Here is a 23,792-nt window from a genome sequence, read left to right as displayed (position 1 = left end):
TCTATAAACGATTTTTTTTAATAAAAAAGCTGTATCAATAAAATATTATACGAATACATACATTTTGGAAGAAGATTTTAAGGTTACGCAATTTTTATTTTTATATTAGCTAGGGATTACATATATTCTTATTTCTATTTATAGTTAAAACAATTATCCTTACCTGTCGAGATGGAAAGCGGCGATTTCAGCATTATGTCGTTCATAATCAGAGAAGTAGAAGTGATTGGGAAGCGTTTGGACGTCTCGCGCAAATCTGGGGGCAATAAAATAAATAAGTAGACATAGTAACGTTTATTTTTGTTATATAAATCTTTAGTATTAAAAATTTAATCTGACGTAAAGTGGTTACTATTAAATGCGGCAGGGGCCGCACTTAAATATTCTTATGTAATAAATAATAAGTATTCCTATAATATCCTAATTGTCTATTACTAATGTAGTTTGTTATTAATATTTAAAAATATGTTAATTTACGGGATAATAGATACTAGACGGTGGATATTGTTACCTATGTAGCAGCTTCCGACATATAACTCCGTAGGATATACATATAGGTAGATACGCATAGAGAACGATCCCTTTAAATGAGTAAGTATCACGTGAGGTTAATAAATCTACGAGCACATACAAAAATTAACACATGAAGAAAAAATATCGTCACGACTACTCCAAAGATGTACGAAGACGATAGAGCACGGAGGCGGCTCGTGCGGCCCGCATCAGCGGTGATCATCTGATAAACTGTAAAGAGCTTTTACGCCATAAGCACGTAATATGCTGGTGTCGAAACAAGTACCTTCTAAACCCACTCGATGAGATAACTTAACTTATGTGACCTAAGCATCTTATTTTAAGAGGACGCAACGATAAATACTCGTATAGCCGATGATAATAAATAGAGTTCTAAGCTTTATACTTTTCCTTTATGTTAATTTTAAAGGAAAAGGATAATGCTTAAAACTTGAGTACTAATGAATACGTAAAATTTAAGATTTATTAGAAAAAAATACAAAATAGCGAATTCTTAAAAATATATCGCATGGGACTCTAACAATTTAGAATAATCCAACGACACCTCAAAACGGCAACCAAAGAAATAGATATTAATACTTAGAAAAACATAACCCTCCACAATCGAGCAAAAACGCATTAAAATGATAGACAAAGGATGGAAGAATATCAAGCAACTGAAGGGAATCATAATAATGCAATCCATCATTATAGTGGATCCGAGGAGGTATAATGAAGGTGGTAGAACCTATGTGATTGACTCCGGAAGCACTAACACTACACCTATTTCTACCCAATAACATCAGCGTTACATGCTACACTGTTCTGGTTGGATGAGTGTGGTAAGACAAACTAACTTATCCGGGAGGTTTTCAACTTACTTCACGAGGGTAGTCACGCCTCTGTAACCAAGTTCCGGTAATACTTTAATCTTATCTGGGGTTGATTACCGATGTCCATGGCCAGCAGTAGCCACTTACAGGCATGCGTGCTTGCTATTTTTTATTATAAAAAGTTTCAGTAAAAAAAGAACGTAGGTATTTAAAAGTACAAGCGAAAGATTTTTAATGAAATTTACTAAAAACGAACCAGCCAATTAAGTAACAGAAAAGCAAAAAGCAACAAAAACACCCCAACAGATATTTCTAAAATGATCGCAAACGCGGTTCGCGTCGATACTAATAATTTTATACTACACCAAGGAGACAATATGAAACCCAATTCTCTGCAGGTATCCGTGACGAAAATTGAAACCGAGTGATATAAATCCATAAAGTGAAATATCAAATTTCCTCTCTTACAAGCGGAGAGACCGTTATTTTAAATAAACGTATTTATGTTTTAAGAGCGCATGTAATTTCGAAAATCGGAGGTTTGTTTTTCTAACTATAACATTTTTTTTCGTCAACTCATTTTTATTAAATTGGACACAGGTCTCGTATAAAAGTGGGAATCTCATGTGAGAATTGGTAGACTTTACACAGACTAAATTTTTATTTTTATTTTAGAGAACTCACTGAAGGTCTTCACGTTTCCCTGTTAACCATTAAGCAAGAGATAATTAATTAGTAATACGCATCTAACTTCGCCAGAAAAGGTTTTAAGATCTAATTGTTTGCTTATTAAAGTTTTTTTTTTATTTGTGAATCGTAAAAAAATATGCAGTATAAATTATAAGTTATTTTTGTGTTTCATCGTTAAATTAAGTGAAACAGAATAAACCATTAAATTCCAACTAATAAAAGCAGCTAGCACAATTTTCTTTTAGTCCGCAAACGCGGTGCTTAATCAATTTCCGGGAAACAAAACGTTTAAAGTGGCACTTAAATCGAATCTGGTTAGATAGAGCAATCCCGGTAATGTATGGGCACCGTGTCGTTCGATTTATTGTCGGAGCGCTCAATGATCGCTATGTAAGTGGGTTAATAAAATTTAGAAGATCACTGTTAGCTACGCTGTATGTTTGCAAAAATATAGTTGAATATGAAATTTTATAATTGATCAATGTATGTATATTACCATTATCTGCTAATCCCATAGATTAGTAAAGATACTTCGCCGCCTTGAAATTGAATGAAGCCACAAACGGCTTATTAGTAAGTTCTTTTTTGAATTCTTGACAAATAATAGTACATTACAATACGAGGACGAAAAATTTTTTTCTGACAAGTGTGAGTTTGCAGGCCGAGCCGCAGGCGAGGACTGCAATCACACGAGTCAGAAAAACATTTTTCGTCCGCGTGTTGTATAAAATTTTATATTACGGGGTCGGAAATGGGGGTTTGCGCACGCGAAGCGTGCGTAAAACGTCCATTTACGCACGCCATGATATAAAAACATTTTTAGAGAAAATTTACGAATAAATAACTAATACTGCGTAATTTACATAATAAATAAATAATTATTTCAAATATTTTAGGGACATTTTAGCACGGAGAAGTGGCAAAACTTTTTTACGCAACTATTTCAATTCTCAAAACTGGGTACATTTTCTTGTTAGGAGTGAGTAATCTTTACTAATCAATGGCTAATCCTTATAGTTTCGGATTGGGCCCTGAAGGCCTATTTGAAGAATTCACCCTGTATAAAGCCTTTCAAAACAAAAAATATCAAATGTAGTTAGCCAGTTTTAGCATTAGAATTACAGATATTAGATACAGGCGGCGGCCAAAATCATGCAAATGTTTGAAAAGGGGTAGATTTATTAATTACTAGTTTAAATCCATGTATGATAACACTGCTAAGTATTAAGGAAATTAATCTACTTGATATATTTCTATAAATATATCAAGTAGATTAATTACGTAACAAAATATTACGTTACAAAATATTACGTATACAACTTATTTTAGGCAGAAAAACAGCGACGGATCAAGAGTTCTGACCGCCCTAGGCTAATTATGAAGACGCGATCCCACCGTTACGATAGACCTCAAAACTAATATATTAGTTTTGACTTTGTTTACTAGCATGAAATTAAAAGTGTCGAAGACACAATTTTGGCGCCTACCCCCCTCCCCCCTTCCTCGCGCCCTAGGCTGCAGCCTAATTAGCCTAAGGGTTAAACAGACCCTGCACAAAAAACAGTGTTTTCGTTTTTATAGCCCTTTCTAGGCTGTAAAAACGAAAACACTGTTTTTCTATAAATGCAACCTACTTTAATTAAATTCTCATAACTCTGAGGGAACAATGCCACAGTCATACTATAACTATTGAACAGAGCATCGGTTAAGTCCCTCCGATAACCCTTGTTCTTCATATCTGATCCAATCTTGCTTTCATTTAGCATTCCTCCCAGCCACTATCTACCCGCTATCATGATTATTTATCACCGAACTTACTGCTATCACTAATTTATGTAATTACGCATCGACCTTATCTTACTTGCACTCGTTTGTAATAATCAATCTTAACCAATTTTTGCCTATAAAAATAACTTTGAAAAATTGACAAAATTTCAAACTTTTATAGACAAAAATTGCTTAAGATTGATTATGACTAACTAGCGTTTTTTTTTTGATATAACACATTTCAGGAAGCGATTATATATTCACGTATCCGTAGTTTTTCACAATACATTCCGGACACGTGTCTCACGAAAGGTACTGAGAGAGTAATAATCTATCTATCTACCTACGATGCTACAATGTTTGCAATCACATTGTCGTGTGGTTTCCGACTTATTATAGGCCATTACTTGGTGGTAACTTCACCTTGTGGGACTTGCCTAGCTATGTAGTTACCAGTATCGAGTCTTCTATTAAATTGCCTCTTTGTATTTATGGTCATACATCCGAGAGCCCAGTGAAGCCTAGTGCTTCAAACTCAGTCTCTCAATCGAGGACTCCGAAGTCCGAATCGTAGGCACGCGACTCTAATTTTTCAAACGATGTGCGTATTAGAAATTAATTATCACTTTATAGAAAACTTGGTGAAGAAACTTACTTACCTGAGAGTTCGTTAAAAATGACCTTAAAAGTGTGTAAGACGACCTCCTCATTTTGACCGTGCCCAGCAATGGGACATTTTAATATCAGATTAGTTGACGTTTGGTTGACGACAATCTGAGAGCCACTTGAATGGGATACATTTATATCCATTTATAATCCTTGTGCCGGCATATATTTGAAAACCCAGTGATTATATGAGTATTACTGCTTTACACAGTTACGTTATTAGCAAAGCACTAAATGTAAATCTTCAAACGAAAACAATATATTCAAATGAGAAACTATACCTCCAAAATGATTGCATACGTACAATAAAGTTAACGTAAGAGCGATAAAGCTATCGCACGGCCGGAAAGAAGGGAAGGGTTACTATCGAGTGTCGCAAATTTATCGTCCCCGGGCGAATAGTGGGAATCACAGGCCTCTTGATATGTCGCCCGGATAACCCCTTGAGTGTATAATTTTTCCCGTGAACCCTACTCGCCAAGTAAAAACATAAATCTTCGACATGCACTGTAGTATCGAATTGTCTTACACTATAAAGGTAAGTTTTAAGGTGGTAGAACCCTTTGTGGTTCGACTCCGGCGGCACCACCGCCACACCTATTTCTGCCTCATAACAGCAGTGTTAAGCACTGCTGTGTTCCCGTTTGAAAGGTGTGGTAAGGGAGACATACTTTTCCGAGGCGTACCACCTTAGTCCTCAGGGGTAACAGCGCATCTGTGGCTGACGGAATATCAATCCTATCAGGGGTTGATTACAGATGTCAATGGGCGGCAGTAGCCACTTACCATCAGGTGAACTGCATGCTCGTCTGCTACTTCCATATAATAAAAAAAAGGTGGTGGAGGCAGTACGGCTCTTCTAGGGTGGTGCCACCGCCACACCTTTTTCTAGCGTGAAACCGTTCTTGCGTGGTGGACGGAGTGAGGATGGCTGATTCACATATGAATCGACCACAAACCTACTTCTGTGGTCGACCATCTTAGTCCTTTGGAATGGTAACGCATCTGTGATCAGTTTCAGGTTGCCTCTGTTCTATGTATGAGTCCCTTAGTATGAATTTTTACGTTTTTATAAAAATGACTGTTTTTGTCTTTGTTTACGTATTTGCCCATACATTTCCAATCTGCGCCCCTAGTGGATTGTATCAGAACTGATTGGAAATGTGTGGGAAATACGTAAACAAAAACAAAAACAGTCACTTTTGTAAAAACTCATACTAATTTTTGTAAATACTCGTACATGGGCGGCCTTGACCAACAAGATGGACTCTATGCTCGTTTGCTAATACAAATTTCTTATAAATAAAAAGAGCAAAACTGCGAACGAATTTCTCAGAAGCGGAGGCACATAATTCGGTACTCCCAAATTTAATTATACTTAGCTTTCAATTATACAATAAATACAGAAGGGAAGACAATGTAAAACGAGTAAAAGCTGAGTGCTGAACCGCCTGACACTCGATATGCGAGGCCTTTGGGAATGTCACGACATTCTTTAGGGGATATTTTCGAATATCTTGCCATCATCATCGTCATTGCGAATTCTTCGAAATAATATTTTACGAACATTGCGAGATAAAACGTTGAATTTACTGTTATAGTTTTATTATTGCAGACCTTTGTATAAAAGTTGCAGTGCCTACAGTTCAAGTGATTACATTATTTCTTCGTAGAGTAAGCATAGTCCAGTTCCAACAATAGCGAACGAGTGGAACTTTAGCAAACTCTTTCAATAACACTTGTTGTGAACAGACCAGGCAAGCCTCTAAGCCGATCATGCGAAAGAACCTACTCGAAGTTCGGTGAATGGAACCGACGCATAACATTCTGAACAAGGTGACAGAAGTTTGTTTCTAAGTTGTTCTACGAGAAAGCACTTGAAACTACACCTCTCCAAATGTGTGGTACATGAATAGTTTTGCTTTGCTTATAAAATAATATGTTCTCAAAGCATCGCACTTCTACATCATACACAATAATACCTGTATTTACTAACTGTGAAGGCATTATTAATATCAGACTATAAAATTACAATGAAAACACACAAAAGGTCGTTTTTTATTAAATTGCTTAAGCGAATATGCTAAAAACTAAACTTAACTAAACTTTCCGACCATAGGGGCTGCTGGAAGAAATTTCAGGTTGAAGTAAGTAGTCCTCTGTACTACATCTCTTTTTAATGCCGTATTTTGTTATGTTTTCTGTGTACACAAATTTGTAAATAAAATAAAACAAAAGTTAATTCACTCACCTCATAGGCTTAAAAAGAGCTTGCACGCCGTTAGGGTAGTCAATAATGAGCTTCAATTGCGTGCCTCCCTCCTTTTGTTCTGTCAAAAGAGAATAATCTCGTGAGATTATAATTAAGGCGACTTGGTTGCGACCTTCACGGTAGAAACGGGTACCAAGCAACAATTTAATTCGAGTCTAAAAGTGGTCTATCAAAATCAATTACGTACTAATTCCACTAGTCAAATATTAATCATTAAGGGATCTGAAAATAAATATTGTAATATTTGAAGGCGGTTCAACAATGAAATCCATTTAAGTGGTTTAAATATTTAAGTCCAATTGAAAGGAAAGGGCGAGATTGTTGTGGTACTATTGTCCGCTAGACCGCTAACCCTAAAACTGATTGCAGACCCGACTTCATTTAATATACATACCTCGGTTGCTTGAGCTTTTCTACACGCAACTAGCCGTAACTCCAGTGGATGGAACTTGATATATTTAAATTGGATTTGCGTGTTCACTTAAATTAAGGTATAATTGACGACCTCGGAAAATAAGGGTTTAATCAAGTCCTTAATAAATTAAATAGGAATTACTTGGGCACAGATAAACGTGGGTGTTGATCGACAGTATTTATGATACAATTAAATTTGGTCTAAATCCAGAGAACCTGTTGTGGTCAGAAGTTCTTGACGTTTTGCAAATTCTCGTAATTTATTACAGCAAATTGTACCACTCTAATGTTATTTGCAAATCGAATAATAACAGTGTAGTTTCAAAATACTTGAACTGAATATTTTGAGTTATGCAATGTGGAACTTAGGTGCTACGCTTTGTATAGCATTCGACTCTAAGTATGATTGTCATAGTTCATGCTCAACAGTTATCCCATGTGTAAGGCCTGTTGACACGCCTAGAGACATAAGGCATTGCAAATCACTGTTTGTGAGTAGCAATGCGTCTATTACTAGGATTAGGATCCTACTTCTGTTTGTGATCGGTCATAATTGTCCGTGGGATGCAGTGAACATTAAACATCCGATTTACTACGAGTACGTAACCAGTTTTCGTGGCTACACAAAACAGATAATTTAGTCACAAATTATTAAGTGACAGTGCAGATTTATCTACCAATACTATATAAATAACTAAGCAACATAAACATAATTAACATAACACCTGCAGACAATGCCAACAGGCATGAATTTTGCCCTTTTGTACCTAAACTTTGTCTTACAATAAATAAATTAACAAAATAAGTATTAAATAAACAAATAGGTATAATAAATAAAATAAAGAAATAAGTAAATACCGGCTTGTTGTTCGGAATAAACCCTTACTCCTTACTATAATATTATAAATCCGAAAGTAACTCTGTCTGTCTATCTGTTTGTCTCTTCTTCACGCCTAAACCACTGAACCGATTTTAATGAAATTTTGTACAAATATAGTTTGAGACCCGAGAAAGGACATAGGATAGTTTTAATCCCGGAAATCCCACGGGAACTAGGGATGGCGATCTATGATCAATTAATCGGAGAATCGATCTTTTGGACCAAAAAGTCGATTAATTTAATCGATATTAGTAAGGATTGTAAGGAATGTAATCGTAAACTATGCATTTGATCAAGTGATGATATTTAGCAAAGTTGTTGTCCATAAACCCACGAAGGTTTCAGAGTTGGTACGACCTATTTTTGCCAGATGGTGCCACTTTCATTCCAATGAAGGTACGAATTTTCAGTTTTACGTATGTTAGTATGTCATATTATTTTCTTTTAAACGCGGGCGAAGCCGCGAGCAAAAACTAGTCATTACTAAAGATAATAATGATCATTTTGTTGGTGACTTACCAGCGTGAAGCACTGGCGCCGTGGCCATGTCCTTCAGCACAGCTTCCACCAAGGGTTCGCTGTCTTCGTAAAGCTCGTGTTGGGCTATCTTCAACTGAAACTTCTCTAAGTTGGACGCGTTCACGCTGAAACAATGGAGTTGGTTATTGCAATTGTAATGATGGTTACATAACTCATATAATAAATTATGCCTGATTAGTTCCACTCAGATTTTCTTTTTAATTACAATTACTCAAAATTATGCAATTTAAATAAAATCTTGATTAATACCTAAATTTTTCACATTTACTTTTATATGCCATTCGTAGATGTCTCCCATCATTGTATCCCAACATGAGCTCTAAGAATCATTTTTTCATATTGAACAAGTAAATGCAAAAAGATATATATTTAGCTTTATATGATAAAAACATGTTTTATTTAAAGACATGTCTTAACATTAACATGTGTTAACATTATATGTAACATCCAGAAAACAAAATATAAAGTTGTAAAAAGACAATAGGCATTACATTTTCTTCAAGAATAGAGCCCAAATTCGTTTTATCGCTGTTTAAATTTTCAGAACGATGTGAACGTGCTCTTTCAAGCCTGTCAGTCAGCGGCCGGTCTATTTCACGATAGGTCAGCACACGACAGTGATGGCCACTGGATTAAATGTTACCCATTTGTAAGAGAAATTGCGTTAAAATAAACTATTTGAGATTAACTATCGGGTGCCGATATAGACAAGATGTTGATGAAGGTAAGACAGTCCGTCTTCGCGCTTACAAGAAATTGAACTTATTTTACGAGACCCTTTTAAATAATAATGCTCAAATAGTAAGTGCTAATAGAAACACTAATATCAGCCAACGGTCCTATTTTCGACCTCCTACGCCGAAGGTGAAGGCATGCATCTCCAATTTTTCAAAATTATTCACATCCATCCATCCATTAGCCTTAGAAGCCTGAAAAGGGCGAATTCTGCCGCACTCTCACAATAGGACCCCAAACATATAGGTCAAGCTGGAATAACATATCGCGTATAAAGAAAGCGTTTGTGCACAAAACACCCACATTTTCGTGGCTGCTTTAAAATTTTAGCACACCCCCTTAAACCTGATCGTTAATGTCGAGATTTACATGGAAGATTTTCCAGCGGCGGCGTGTTGGTTTTGGCTGCGTGGAACACATAAGTGGACGTGATTTGCCTGCTAGAGGTAGGTGCGAGACTCCGGGCGACACGACGCGCAACGGAACTGAATACTAAGGAGCCCCTGTAGCGTTCTCGATTTGTGGCATGCTCCGATAACCTGCATTTAGAAATCAAGCCGCCAGATGCTATAAAATTTATTGACTCTCTTTTGGTGTGAATTGTGTTGGCGTCAAATGGGAATTCAAAAAGCCTGATTGTTCCGTTTTAGGACTAATGGACGGTTGGCATTCTAAATAGCTAACGATGCACTGTCTGGCTTACGTTTCACTAAGCGGACCTAGTTGGTAGGCCACTGAAGGATTATAGGTATACATGGCAATGATTTCGTAGTTATAATGCGGTAAGCGTACTATGCCAATGGCAATTTGCATGACCGTGGCGACCGCTATGGCGTATTTTATTTCCTTTTTATCTCTAAATATAATAAAACTGTTTACTCACGATTGATTGTCGTAAAAATAAAGTAGTACAAAAAATCATAACAATTTTTTAAGTATTAAAAGTACCTACTGATTATCAACTTCTTCGGATACCAGTCTCTACAAACTTGGTATAGTGAGGTAAAAATTTAATCTTAAAATAAATATCACTGGAATACTGTGCGAAATCGTTATTAAATATGAATTTTCGTTAAAGAAAAAAGTATTCAACGCACACCACATTTTCGCAGATGAGCCAATTTTGGCAGAAGCACCAAAAATTATCCGTATATCACAGCAACCCTTTCTACTTATATGATACACGATTGTAGCTATAAGGTCCCGTCATATCGTAAGCAGCGTTTGAGGAAGCCTTCATGCATTCATTCCATTTAGTTTTATTGTCAAAGACCCGCGCCTATCTCGGCGGGCCCGTAACTGGATTTTAAATAAGATTCCCTGCAAAGCTTGTGAAATTTGCTTTACAAGATAAAAAAAGGGTCGCCTCGTCTGTTACATATAGAATCGGCTTGTCATAGAAGTATGATATTATGATCCTTTTTTTATAGTCGGTATCGAAGGAAAATGTGTCCAGAGTATAAAATAGTATAAAGGAACACACGTAGGTATGTTCGAGTACAGGCAGGGCTGTGTAAGCGCTGTATTTTTTCGTTGTGCTCGCAATGTTCCTATGAGATTCGTTCTAATATTTACTTTCGCGAAATTACGTCAACCACTAGAACGAACAACCTGTTTGGTTTTGATGCATACTTCAGAGCGCGGCGCGGGTTTCGCTACGGATGAAAAGCTGAGTTTTCGGCTATGCCTACGGATCCGTGTACACGCTTCTAGTCTGTATAGACGTCATATTAGATTCATTACCAAATTCAAAACGTTATGAGTAAAAATTTAAAGGACATAAAAGCAGTAACCGTGTGCATGATATACATTTTAAGCATAATCTTATTGATACGTACAGGAGGCCCGTAGTTAATGTAAAAGCTTTTGGTTACTTTTCACAATAAAGATTAAATTTTTTCATACTTTTCCGAGGCGTTCATGCAGTCCACCCGATGGTAAGTGGCTACTGCCGCCCATGGACATCTGTAATCAACCCCAGATAGGGTTAGATATTCCTACCTGCGATCGCCCACAGATGCGCCGCTACCCCTGAGGACTAAGCTGGAATGCCTCGGAAAAGTCTGTCTCCCTTACCACACCCTTCAAACCGGAACACAGCAGCGCCTAATACTGCTGTTATTAGGTAGAATGTAGTTATATGTTGATTTAACTACATAACATAGTTTAGAAAGTTACATATACACACATCTTTACATTATCAGTACCCTTGCAAGTTAAACTTAGTACAATATTTAATGTGCATAAGAAGGACATTTGTCACAATTTCCACAACATTCGTACCAAAAAGTTTAATAGCAGCAATAACGAAGTAACTAACAATTTAATCCGGCGACTGCCGCTACATAAATCGTACTTGTGGATGTCAGCTGTCGACAACTTTCCAAAATTTTCCTTGTAATGTCCTTTTCGCGTCGTTTTTCGCGGAACAATTTTAATTAATATTTCTTAACGCAGTAAATGTTCTTGGTGATTTAATTTATAAGCAACGGCTGAATGTACCAATGACTTCCTTCCGGGAAGTAATGTTCCTTTAATCTTTATTTGTACTTTGTTTGATACGTTTCTATGAAAGGAAGGCAAAGAAAGTATTTCTCGCAATCAGAACATAAAATACTTTATAAAAAGCTTTATAATTAAAGTTTTGCCAGTCAAGCCGTTAATGGACGTTTTATTTTAAGGATTCGTTTTTATCATCTACAACTCATTATTTTCCCACTGAGCTCCTGAGCGAGTTTTAGGGCGAACCCAAATTTAGATTAGTAGCTCAATCTTAATCTGCGAAACTTCATACACAGCTTATGGAAGTCACAAATAGTGCAAAGTACGGTGCGTAAGGATATTGTTAGTATTGTGTCTCGTAATATGAAACCTAGAAAAGTAAAACGAACTAGACGTAGGGTATATAGATTAATCTACTACTAGTACTTGTCAACGGTTTCTCCCCTCCACCTCAGTTTCGCCGTGACCACGATCCATGCAACTGGGTCGAAATATCGGCAATAAAAAACGCATATCGATTTGATTTGATTTGATATCGTGAGTACCCGTTACATAATTAAATGTTTCATACACAGTCTTTACAGTTCATGAGACATACCTGGGTTCTAAGTCCTCCATTTCGCCGATAGTGGGGTTCTCTGATCTCAGCACATTGAGGTCCCGGTGTGGGGGTATGACGACGGCGTTGTCTTCGCTCTTGCCCTGGATCTGCGCGAAGATGATGTTCTGGAGGTCGTCGTAGTGGTCGACGGGTGGCGCCGGGGTGCGCGGCTCGGCTTCACCACCGCTCGTCTCCGCCGGTGCTGACTGCTCGTACTCTCGGGAATTGTTGCCGTTACTGTGGAAAAAAGAACCTTCAGTAAAGTTTTTAAACTTTCCCACTTCTTTTGGGATATAAATAAAATCTATACTAATATTATAAAGAGCAAAACTTTGTTTGTTTGATTGTAATGAATAGGCTCAAAAACTACTGGACCGATTTTAAAAATTCTTTCACCATTCGAAAGCTACATTATCCACGAGTAACATAGGCTATATTTTATATGAAATATATTTGATAAATAGATTTTGAGGCGGTACAAAGTTTGCCGGGTCAGCTAGTATTATATATATGATTAAAATATATAATATAATGATAATAAATATCTTTAAAAATCGTTATATTCAAATCGGTCGTTAATACGGAATTAGAACAAGGTGCAAGATTAGATTATTTGAGTAAATTCTATTTATGTCGTGTTATAAAAATGTCACATACATCATATAACAAGAAACTACCTATAATCCTTTATATTAATACCTTATCGACTTGTAATTCGTACAGCGATTATTACGTAATATCCTTCAACATCGTTAAAAGTCTACTCAAACATAATATAATGAGCTGATTATTTTAATAATATAAATAGTATTCATTCAAACTAAACGTAGCTACTTCATCGTCATAAAGATAAGATAATCGAGTTAAAACAATTCAAGGAATGCGTAAAACAAATTGGAAACAAATATCTAAGGCTCTTTAATGAACAATTCAAAGCCAGAAATGTAAACCCTTTAATTGTTTAAACATTTTATCAAGAGTACTTGAATAGTCGAGTAGTATTATTATACAATTCTTGGAAGTAATAAATCACTTGATGATTGACTAATTTGGCAAAATAACGAGCAACCGTCTTCGGCTCTTTAACAATGAGCTCAATAAGTAAATATGTAAGTACCGAATCATTTACAACGAAAGCAGATTTATTTTGATACAATAATTAAGCCGTGAGACAGGATAGACTTTGTTTAACGAAATAACGAGTTCTATAATTCTTTGGAACTTATTGTTGATCGATGATATTTTTATTGTTGGTTGTTAACGAGCTGTGTCCCGAGCTTTTATCAGCGTTTAAGTGTAAATACTCAAGAAACTTCATGATTTTCGATGATGATGTCGTTTTGTAGATTAGCCGAAATAAATAGGCAAAGAGCCAGACAAAAAATATAATATAATTGTTTTGTTGTTATAAATACCGTACACATACGCATTTAGTAAAAGCTGTTATTTTGATACTTCAAACAGACAGTTAAATTTTATTTATTTGTATAGATGTTGGATTTATGTTATTAGATTATGTGCTTATGTGCGTGTGCCTTGGACGGTAGAATTGACATTTTTTATATATGAAAATGATCTACATGTATATGTATGTAAATTTATAAAAATGGCCAAATTAATTTTGATATAACCCCAACTAGCCTTATTACGAGTACATCTTTTTGTTACATATTGAAGAAGTAAGGGTACAGTATAAATCTGTTTTACAAACAAACAACAAACGAATCCCAAGTTTAGAATACACATTGGTAGGAAGCAGATTTGCTTGCACGTCACATACTCGTAGGTGCATGAACAAATTGTACAAACTGTTGCCCATTAAGCCACGCTGCTTCAGTTTTACAACTTGCAATCGTGTTTCGGTTATATATTTGTAGTTTTGCTATGGTTACACCCACTATGTAGAGAGGCATAGTTTTTTTAATAATATTAGAGGAGCAGACGAGCATACAGTCCACCTGATGGTAAGTGTCTACGGCATTAGGCATATTACAGATTCACAGACTGCCGCCTATGGACATCTGTAATGAACCCCAGATACGATCAGAGTCCTACCCAAGGTCGACCACACATGCGCTGCTACCCCTGAAGTCTAAGCTGGAATGCCTCGAAAAAGTATGTCTTCTTTACCACACACTTCATACCAAAATACAACAGCGTTTAAGATTGATGAGGCAGGAGTCGAACCACTGACAGTTCTACCACCTTCACGGTTGTATACGAAGCGTTCTAACTTAGTTCACAAGTGAGTTGTAGTTGACGACTGACGTGATATAGCAGACACAAAGGGTAAAGTGGTAAAGCCCTTCTTAGTTCCACACGTTAAGCATCATCATCACATCTATTCATGTCTTATAACAGCAGTGCTAAGCGCGACTGTATTCTGGAATTTGGTGGTAAGATAAAGAAACTCATACGTTAGTCGTTCTGACGTCACCTATCAGCATGGCATCAGTGACGGACCTCAGGTAGGACTCCAATCCCATCTGGTGTTGATTACAATGTTCATGAATGGTAGTGACAAGGGTCACTTGGACTTGATCGTCAGGTGGACTGCATTCTGCCTTCATTTTTTTATAATATTTCTATTTAAAATATATATATAATATCTATAATGATCACAGCTAAGACGTATACCATTGAAGGTGTTTTATGTCCAATGACCATTAAACAGGTGAACTGTACGCCGTTTTCCTACTTCTTCGGCGTAAAAATACAAAAAACATTTTTCTCCATTCAACAACCTCTCCGTTCACGTGGGATTTGGGCCGATATGCCGATATTTACCTTCCAAACCGTTCTATAAGTTCTCGAGCTTCTACTTATATTTTCTTTATTTCTACGTAACTTGGAACGATTTGATTGATTCTTTTTTTGCAATCCGACTGCCAATTCATATATACTCTTGTGGGATATTATAAGTATGTTTTTATTAGAAACTGAGTATCAGCCTATAAATATGAAGGCCTACATATTTAATTAATAAAATAAAAGAACTGGAACAGTAATAAAATATAACTTACAGAATGATATACGTTTCTATATAAATCACCCTACATCATTTTTTAATTATTTTAACATATGTGAATGAGAACCGCCTGGTTTTGTTTAATAGATATTTATAATTTTTACCAAGTTTTCAATTCTACGTAGATTTATAACTTAAATTAATATTACCGATAAAAGTTTTAAGTAACATCATAAATAACAAGCTTTAATGAATAAATTTTATGTCATAAAATTTTTAATACTGGGAGATATAAAAGTGACTGTTGCTTAGTTAAATAATTGTTTACCCAGTCTACGCCACAAATGGCAGAAATTGAGATTTAAAAGCCAATATGCAAAGATTCAAAGTCAGCAAACCATTTTATGGCCACTTAGGTTAGCAATCGTACATTCTACCGAGATTCTAGAAATTCATTTACCCGAGAACAATACCAATCCTTGACAAAAAGAACTTAATATTCTCCTTTTCTACTACTTTTGTAGATATGACGTTTTGATTGTATGCGCATTGTTCCCAAGACAAAGCAATGAGTACCAAAATCATATTACGTTTACTTACTATATTTGTCCAACAAACGCGATGACAAATTTAATTATCGCATTGTTCTATCACAAAAGCTGTTGTTTTATAATAATGCAAATGGGAAATGTAGACACTATAGACACTATGCAAATATTGGTATAGAGCTCCGGGAAATAAACGAAGCATTGATGCAAAAGAAAATATAAATAAGATTGCATTTCAAAATTCAAAGCTTTAAGGAAATTAAAAATATATAGATACAGAACTGTACATCTGAAATAATGTATGCTGTTTATACTTATTTAGATTTACACCAGTTAAAAAGAACGTTAAAAAGAACTCTCCTTCAAAGCTGGCGATGCATTGGCGACTCCTCTGGTGTTGCAAATGTCCATAGGCGACGGTGACTGCTTTCCATCAGGTAGCCCGTCTGCCTTATCGTTAGGTTAAATATAAGAAAAAAAAGGTAACTTATTTCCTATATACATTCTATATAGCCTCTTAAAATACTCGTATTAATATTTTAACATACTGACAACTTTTTTTTCTGTCTAGGAAAATTGACCCATTAGTCTGGAGACATTAACTAATAAATAGCAGTAGGGTGCGCCTATAGTACTCCTTTAGAAGTTTAACTCTGTGTTTCCATTACTATTTCCGTACATACATACGAGTATGTGCGTGTTTGTGTTTGTGCGCATACAGTACACAACTATTATTCTTGTAGTTAACTTGTAAGAATTGAAAATTCTTAATAAAATAGTACGCGTTGCATCAATAGAGAAGTATTTTTCGGCAAATAATCATGGAAATGACCCGATTCTTTATAATCACATCTTTCAATATTTTCACCTTTACATCCTGTAGCTGGGACTGTCAAATAAAAGTAATGGATGTCTTTGTTCTTTATGCAATTCTTCTAAAGAGATTTCTGCCTGAAATGATATTGCAAAAACTTGTTACTATAAGAAAACCAGAAATCATTTTAATGAATCGCTGCACTACAGTATTGAATCTATATTTTAATTTCATTTCCGATCTATGACGTCAAACATTGTATTATTATAATTTCAAAATATTACTCTGAAGACAGATAATATATTATTTTCCCTGAAAACAGATAAAAATGTATCGGTCGGGTCAAAGACAAATAGTAATAAATAATTTGTAAATAGGTACTCTACCTTAAACCCTAATATAAATTCATAGTATTATAGGAATTCCCTGTGTTCAAATTAAGTGCAAATATATGTTGTTTAAACATAATCATCACATCAGTACACAAGTTTTCTATTCCTTTTCCCTTTACTTCAAAGGTCATCTCATCAATTAGCTCCGGCGACCCCAGGGGTAATCACTTGGTACATTTCTTATATTGTATGTGATTGCTACTTAAGGCTAGGAAGTAACTCTAATTATATTTATATAAAGTAAGAAATAATATTATTAATACTATTTTTAGTAGGCGTTACTGTTGCATTTTCTTTTTTAATAACTCGACAACTAACACATTATGAATATCTGGACAAAAATGTATTGAAGATAATTTCAATGTTTACAAATTTTATATCTTACCAAAAATGAAATAATATTTCTGTAAATTTCAACTTTCAACTTGTTTTCTGGCGTTTAATTAGGATTTAATATCGATTACTACGTTGGTCAATTAATTACAATAATTAGGTGTATTTCACAACAATGCAACTTTATTATATGTATTAAATTTTAAATAATAAACTTGTACTTATTTTCATTATCAATATTAATTATATCGTATGTAGGTATTAATATAAGTAATATAACTATAATTGATTTTTTGTTTTATTTTTTCATTTTAAAAACTTAATTGGACTCACGGCAAGCAATAAATGTTTACAAGATCCAATTAAAAATCACCGTTATTTATTGTTTGCATTTGGGTAATTGTTTTTAATTTTAATGTATGAATATACCACATACCGTTAGATAAGCCAGTACATATAAATGAGTTATACTTAACTAACGGCATAAATAAATTTGAAGATGCAACATTGTCGTAACATTTTTTATCAATGTTGGTAAACAGATATTGACCTTGGGGAGTAAAGAAATTGATTGCGTACTTGAGATATCTCGGAGGTCATTCTATAGTTTTCACATTTGAGATTTTGAAGTAAGGAGAAGACAAATAAAAGACGAGTCAGGTAAGTTTCTTACCGCATCTTCTCTGTAGGACTACCATGAGTTTACAAAAGTATTACTCGCTAGCGACTGCGTAAAATAAATGTATGAAAAATTGTACAGCGCCTCTGGTGGTTACTCGTAGAACTAAAATCCGTAGTGACGTAACTCGATACGTAAAAAACCTATCGAAATCAAATCGCTAGCGAATGTCATTATGATCTATTGCCATACAAATTCGGTCCCATGAGTCATTAATTTGACAGACGTTGTCAAGAAATACCGTAGCGATAGTAGTTATGTTATTCACTAGCAAAATGACAATAGTTTTCTATTTACCATTTCTATAGTGGCGTTTCTATGCCAACTCATGGTAATGCTACGTTGAGGTCGTGTATCGAAGTAGATTGAACATGTAAGTGATAATTTTAAGTGTCCCCGTAGCATTGTAAAATCATTCATATCACACTTAGGGATAGTCGGTTTGTCATTACAACAAATACTTAAAATCATTACAAATCTGACTGCTTTATAAACCTGGATAAAGATGATAGTGTTTTTACACGCTTTATATTAGCTTCACTTGTATGTTTGTCAGTGAGTAACTCCGTTTTTCAGTAGAAAGAGATCAACATACTCGTACATCCTTATCTTACCCTGCATGTACGAAATGTCTCGTATGAAAGAATGAAATAGAATACCGAAAGCTTTTTAGTTGGTGTTATCATAAAAGCGTGTTTTTTAGTTTTTTTAACTATATTTATTTTTATGTCGTAACATTACCGTCACACTAATCTTAACTAAATCGCTGACGTAGAATTTATACTTCTGTGTTTTTGTTTGACAAATAATCTTTAGGTGGCATTTTAAATAACAGATAAGATTTTATTCTAATGATATTGTAATGTTTACACTATATATTGTTAGCTACAAAAAGTAACCCCTAGTTTCTTATTCATTTCGCTGAAACATAATTATAACTATCTTTATGCGTAGTGATAACTAAAGTAGAACATAACAGAGCTTAACTTTGCGAGAAATTGCTTGTCTTTGCTCAATGATGTGCTGTGTAAATAATCTCATGTTCTAAATATGCGTACATAACATATGCGTAATATTACAAATATTTGACAAAGTATACGTGTAACAGTACCTACTATTGATAATTCTTTGGCTTTTCTGACCACAAACGGAAGTTATTTTATCAATGCATATAAGATTTAATTTTTACAAGATTATATTTACTTTTTATAATTACGTGGAATATTTTTATGTCATAGTCATGTCATGTCATAGTACTTTATGTCATAGTAAGTGTTTGGGAAAATAGATCGAAATGTATTTTAGCGTGAGGCCAAAGTTCGCGTGCTATTGTAACACATACATTCTTTTCTACAACTTTATTTTATACTTTAAAGATAAATTTCTTTACAAATCCTTATATGGTATAACATACAATTACTTCAATACTTCAAAGCTTATCTGTAATATCACAACATAGTGCGTTATACAAACTTTAGAGAACTTTACTTTGCAATAATTGCAGAAGTATGAGATATATATTTTTAAATTACATAATTCGTTAATTGTTTAATTATGTAGGGAATTTTCATATTTGTTTAGTTATTATCTGACTGTAATCCATGGACACACTTTGTTGTTATGCAAGCATTACTTTAAAATAAGTATAACATTATAAAATAAGGAAAAACCTTTATAAATCCTTATCGGTTCCTAATGTCATTATATCCAACGAAACTAATTTCTTAAATGACCGTATTAATTGTTATTACATTTATTACATACCCAATTAGCGTGATATTACAACAAAATAACTTTATGGTATTTTGTTTTCTTAAAGCCAATACACTTAAGGCTATACAATGGTATTGTATTTAAATAAAACCTTTTCAGTGGTTAACCGCGAAATTAGATTTGTAATAAAAGTTTCTTTGGCGTTCATAATGTGTCATATTTCATAAAAAGTCGAAGATGTTATTAAGGACATTGGTTTATTAGTATTTTTTCTGAATCAGCTTACAGAATTAATAGTGTTTTAAGCATTGACGTTTTTCTTTATCTTTTTACGCTTAAGATTATTTCTTACGTATTTCTTTAAATGAATTGTTTTGATGGTAACGTAAACTATTGTATTTTTATGCTTACAGTATTTTATTGCGTGTTCATGGTTCTGCAATGCTACGTTACCGATATATCAGGTTAGGGTCATTTATTAGTAAAGATTACTCACTCCTAACAAGAAAATGTACCCAATTTTGAGGATTGAAATAGTTGCGTAAAAAAGTTTTGCCACGTCTCCGTGCTAAAATATCCCTAAAATATTTGAAATAATTATTTATTTATTATGTAAATTACAAAGTATTAGTTATTTATTCGTAAATTTTCTCTAAAAATGTTTTTATTTGTCAAGAATTCAAAAAAAGAACTTACTAATAAGCCATTTGTGGCTTCATTCGATTTCAAGGCGGCGAAGTATCTTTACTAATCTATGGTTAGGGCGAAGAGTCTTACATTGAAAAAAATGCGTTACTACCATTACATTTGGATCGACTTATATTGGATTTTGACTTAACACATTGTTTAAACCGCATCTTTACGTTACGATTAAATACAAAATAAGTATGGTGGTAAGCTGATGGTGCCGCTGCACTTGGACTATAAAGGGTTGACATATTGACAGCGGTTTAAAGGTGGTAGAGCCCTTCACGATCCAACTCCGGATGCACCTCCACACCGAATTCTACCTTATAACAATAGTTTTAACCCATTAATTCCCAAGGGTTTAAATAAAAGGATTTTTTTAAATTTTATTATTCATATTAGTTACATATACATTCGAAAGGAGAAAGTCATGGTCAGAAAAAAATTTGATCATTCCATTTAAATTCCACAAAATGTTGCGTTTACGCAACGTTGGGATAAATGAACTTTAAACTACTCTCAGCTTCCTTATACAGATGGACACTCAAGTACTAACGGGAGTGGAACATTTTAAAACAATCAGCATGAAGATGCACCTGATGTTTTTTACATATGTAAATTGTTGTACTTCTACATTGTCGACATCTTCGACGTTTATTTTCATGTTTTTCTATGACATGACCAACATTATCATTGCGAATATTAGTAGGCAATGCGTTCTTGGATGGTCTTCCCATAGGTATTTGTATTTGAAACATTCAAAGATTGGCAATTTTCGGCATCTGTGCATTTATACTATCAACGAAAGATTTGAAATCTAATTTTACATATGAAGAAAAAAATTATCAAAAAATACGCAATGTTTGCAAGGTTCTCCAATTAGGGATAACAGGCCTGGAACACATTTTGGTGAATTATTTGGCCTTTTCTATTTTCTTGAAATTGAAGGACTGGACTCATCTAGCATATTTTCAGACTCAGTGGGTGTGGATTTCATACGTTCCAGCGATATCACTGGGCAGATTGCAGTCGAAACCAGCCAACATATCATCATCTAGACCTTCTTTATCGGTAACATCGGTAACATTTTCAACCGGTGGGGGGATGTATACGTTACAAATGATTACATGTTAGCAATAATTTGTTTAGCATTTTGTAAATCCTCCTCTTTTTCCAACAAGCCAATAATTTCGTTTGAAGATAATGCGTTTTTATAAGCCATTATTATGTAGGGAAAATGCACTTGCTTTGTGGGTTACTACATAAACCAGAGAGCTTGAATTTCAACAACTGACAAACTTATGAAACAAAAGCGTTTGTGTCGCTTGAGCTCCAAGAAATCATTGTTAGCTATAAATTATAATAATAAACATTCAATAATTCTCCCAACGTTGCGTATACGCAACATTTTGTGGAAGTCTAAATTAAACTATACATATAGGTCTTTCTTTTCAACAGAATTATTGAACTCATAAATAAAGTATCGTTAAAAGTTTGTTCAGTGTAAAAAGTTCTGATTTATATTAATTAATATTTTTTATTATTTTATGAATTTGTCTAACTGATGAAGACTCAATTCGCTGTTTTTCAAAATTAAAAATCAAATATATTTTTCATGGAAATTAGTGTCCAAAATAAATATAACCTGTATTTTAGCTCTTCTTGTACAGACTGGATTAGATATCAAAGATTTACTGTCCTACTTTTAATACCAAAAAAAATCAAACATAAAATGTTGCGTTAACGCAACGATGGGTAAAGATGGGTTAAGTGCTGCCGTTTTTAGTCAGAAGGGACTACGAGTATTATGGGAAAAAACACTTATGCGAGGCATTCCTACTTAGTCTTCAAATGTAACAACAAATTTGTAGCAGATAAGTATCAGGTAAGACTTCAATACTAACTGATATATTGCATTTGATTTGGTATATTGCAGATATATTATGCATGTATATATATATATATATATATATATATTTTTTTTTTTTTTTTTTTTTTGTAGTGCCGCTTTGAATTTTTTTTTTTTTTTTTGTAGTGCCGCTTTGAAATAAATGTTTCTTTCTTTCTTTCTTTTCTTTCATTTGTCCATGAGCTGCAGTAGCCACTTACTATCAGGTGGACTGTATGTTTAACTACGTTTATATTATAAGAAAGTGCTTCCTTTAATCCAAATTATACGTAATTATGTAGCTCACAACCCATTACAAAATCGTGTTCCTGATAAAATAATGTACGATGAGATAAGTATTGATAGTGTACCGGCAGATTGTATGGATGACTGATAACTCAAAGGGCCAAAATTAGTCGCTTATCGCGGTCAATAACTGTGTTCGGCTCGATAACAGATACTTGAATCGATAGTGACTCTTGCTTTCTTTGAACAGGGAAATAGTTAAAATAACTGATTTATCACGACTACTTTGAATTTTTTCGATTGCTATCAGTTGTATTTTTGAGATTAAGAAAACAATATATATGTTTCTTCCTACAGTCTTTATATCTCGAGATTGGGTCTTAAGTAGTTCAGTAGAATTCAATATTTATCCACGTAGGCATACAAATGGGTAACAATACTAAATCTTATTTTTAGGTTTACTGTCGCATTCGCAAATCGCAAATATGTATGAACTTCGAAAAACATATATTATACCGGTCAATATATGGACTTTTATATCATAACTGTAGATCATAACGTATCTGTGTGTTGATTTGAAGGCACGAAGCATTTCAACTTAATTTTCAAAGCGTTTCAAGCAATGCATCTGCAAGCAGCCAATCTCAGATAGAACAACAGTATTATTTGGGTTTGATTACAGATGTTCATTGTCCATGGACGACAGTCACTACTTCAGTAATAAATCTGTAAACAAGATCTAATAAGACCAAACACAGCACAAAGTAAAGGGCGTCTAGAGTCGTAGAGTCAAACACGTGGGAACTATGAAGTTATCAATAAGTGTTTTTCCCCGACACGTGTGCCCCCTGAACTATATTCGCAACAAACTATGTATCATAAATACGTATTAACTTATAAAGTATGTCTTTCTCTGTCTTATCAACATTTAAGTCATATATAAAAATATCATAATACTCGTATCAATGGATTATTTTATTGTTGACGTCAATTTCTACATTACAGACTCTAGGTAGTTTAGACCTATTTTTTAAAAAATAAACTGAATAATAATGCAGACGGGCTCTCAATGGAAAGTAGTCTTTTTTTTTACCATATAAGAGTAGCAGAC

The 23,792-nt window shown here is 34.3% G+C and overlaps 2 protein-coding genes across 2 annotated transcripts in view; one reads left to right on the top strand and one right to left on the bottom strand.

The window, feature by feature from the left end:
• LOC140744226 (protein snakeskin) overlaps window positions 1-2,632 on the top strand; it is a 32,466-nt gene extending 29,834 nt beyond the window's left edge. Inside the window, exon 5 of the transcript XR_012102535.1 lies at window positions 2,564-2,632. The gene's annotated coding sequence lies outside the window, so the exon portion shown is untranslated. The remainder of the gene's footprint in view (window positions 1-2,563) is intronic.
• Window positions 1-23,792, bottom strand: part of LOC140744225 (extracellular serine/threonine protein CG31145) — a 113,239-nt gene that overhangs the window by 6,795 nt on the left and 82,652 nt on the right. Inside the window, exons 4-7 of the mRNA XM_073075754.1 lie at window positions 12,411-12,650; window positions 8,555-8,679; window positions 6,721-6,799; window positions 164-256 (exon numbers count right to left, since the gene is read on the bottom strand). Of these exons, the coding sequence (XP_072931855.1) occupies window positions 164-256; window positions 6,721-6,799; window positions 8,555-8,679; window positions 12,411-12,650 (537 nt within the window). The remainder of the gene's footprint in view (window positions 1-163; window positions 257-6,720; window positions 6,800-8,554; window positions 8,680-12,410; window positions 12,651-23,792) is intronic.

This window comes from Epargyreus clarus, unplaced genomic scaffold (assembly GCF_041222505.1).
Source record: "Epargyreus clarus isolate Ecla_fem2 unplaced genomic scaffold, WU_Ecla_fem_2.2 ptg000008l, whole genome shotgun sequence".
Lineage (NCBI taxonomy): Eukaryota > Metazoa > Arthropoda > Insecta > Lepidoptera > Hesperiidae > Epargyreus > Epargyreus clarus.
This window is presented reverse-complemented; position numbering and strand designations above follow the sequence as displayed.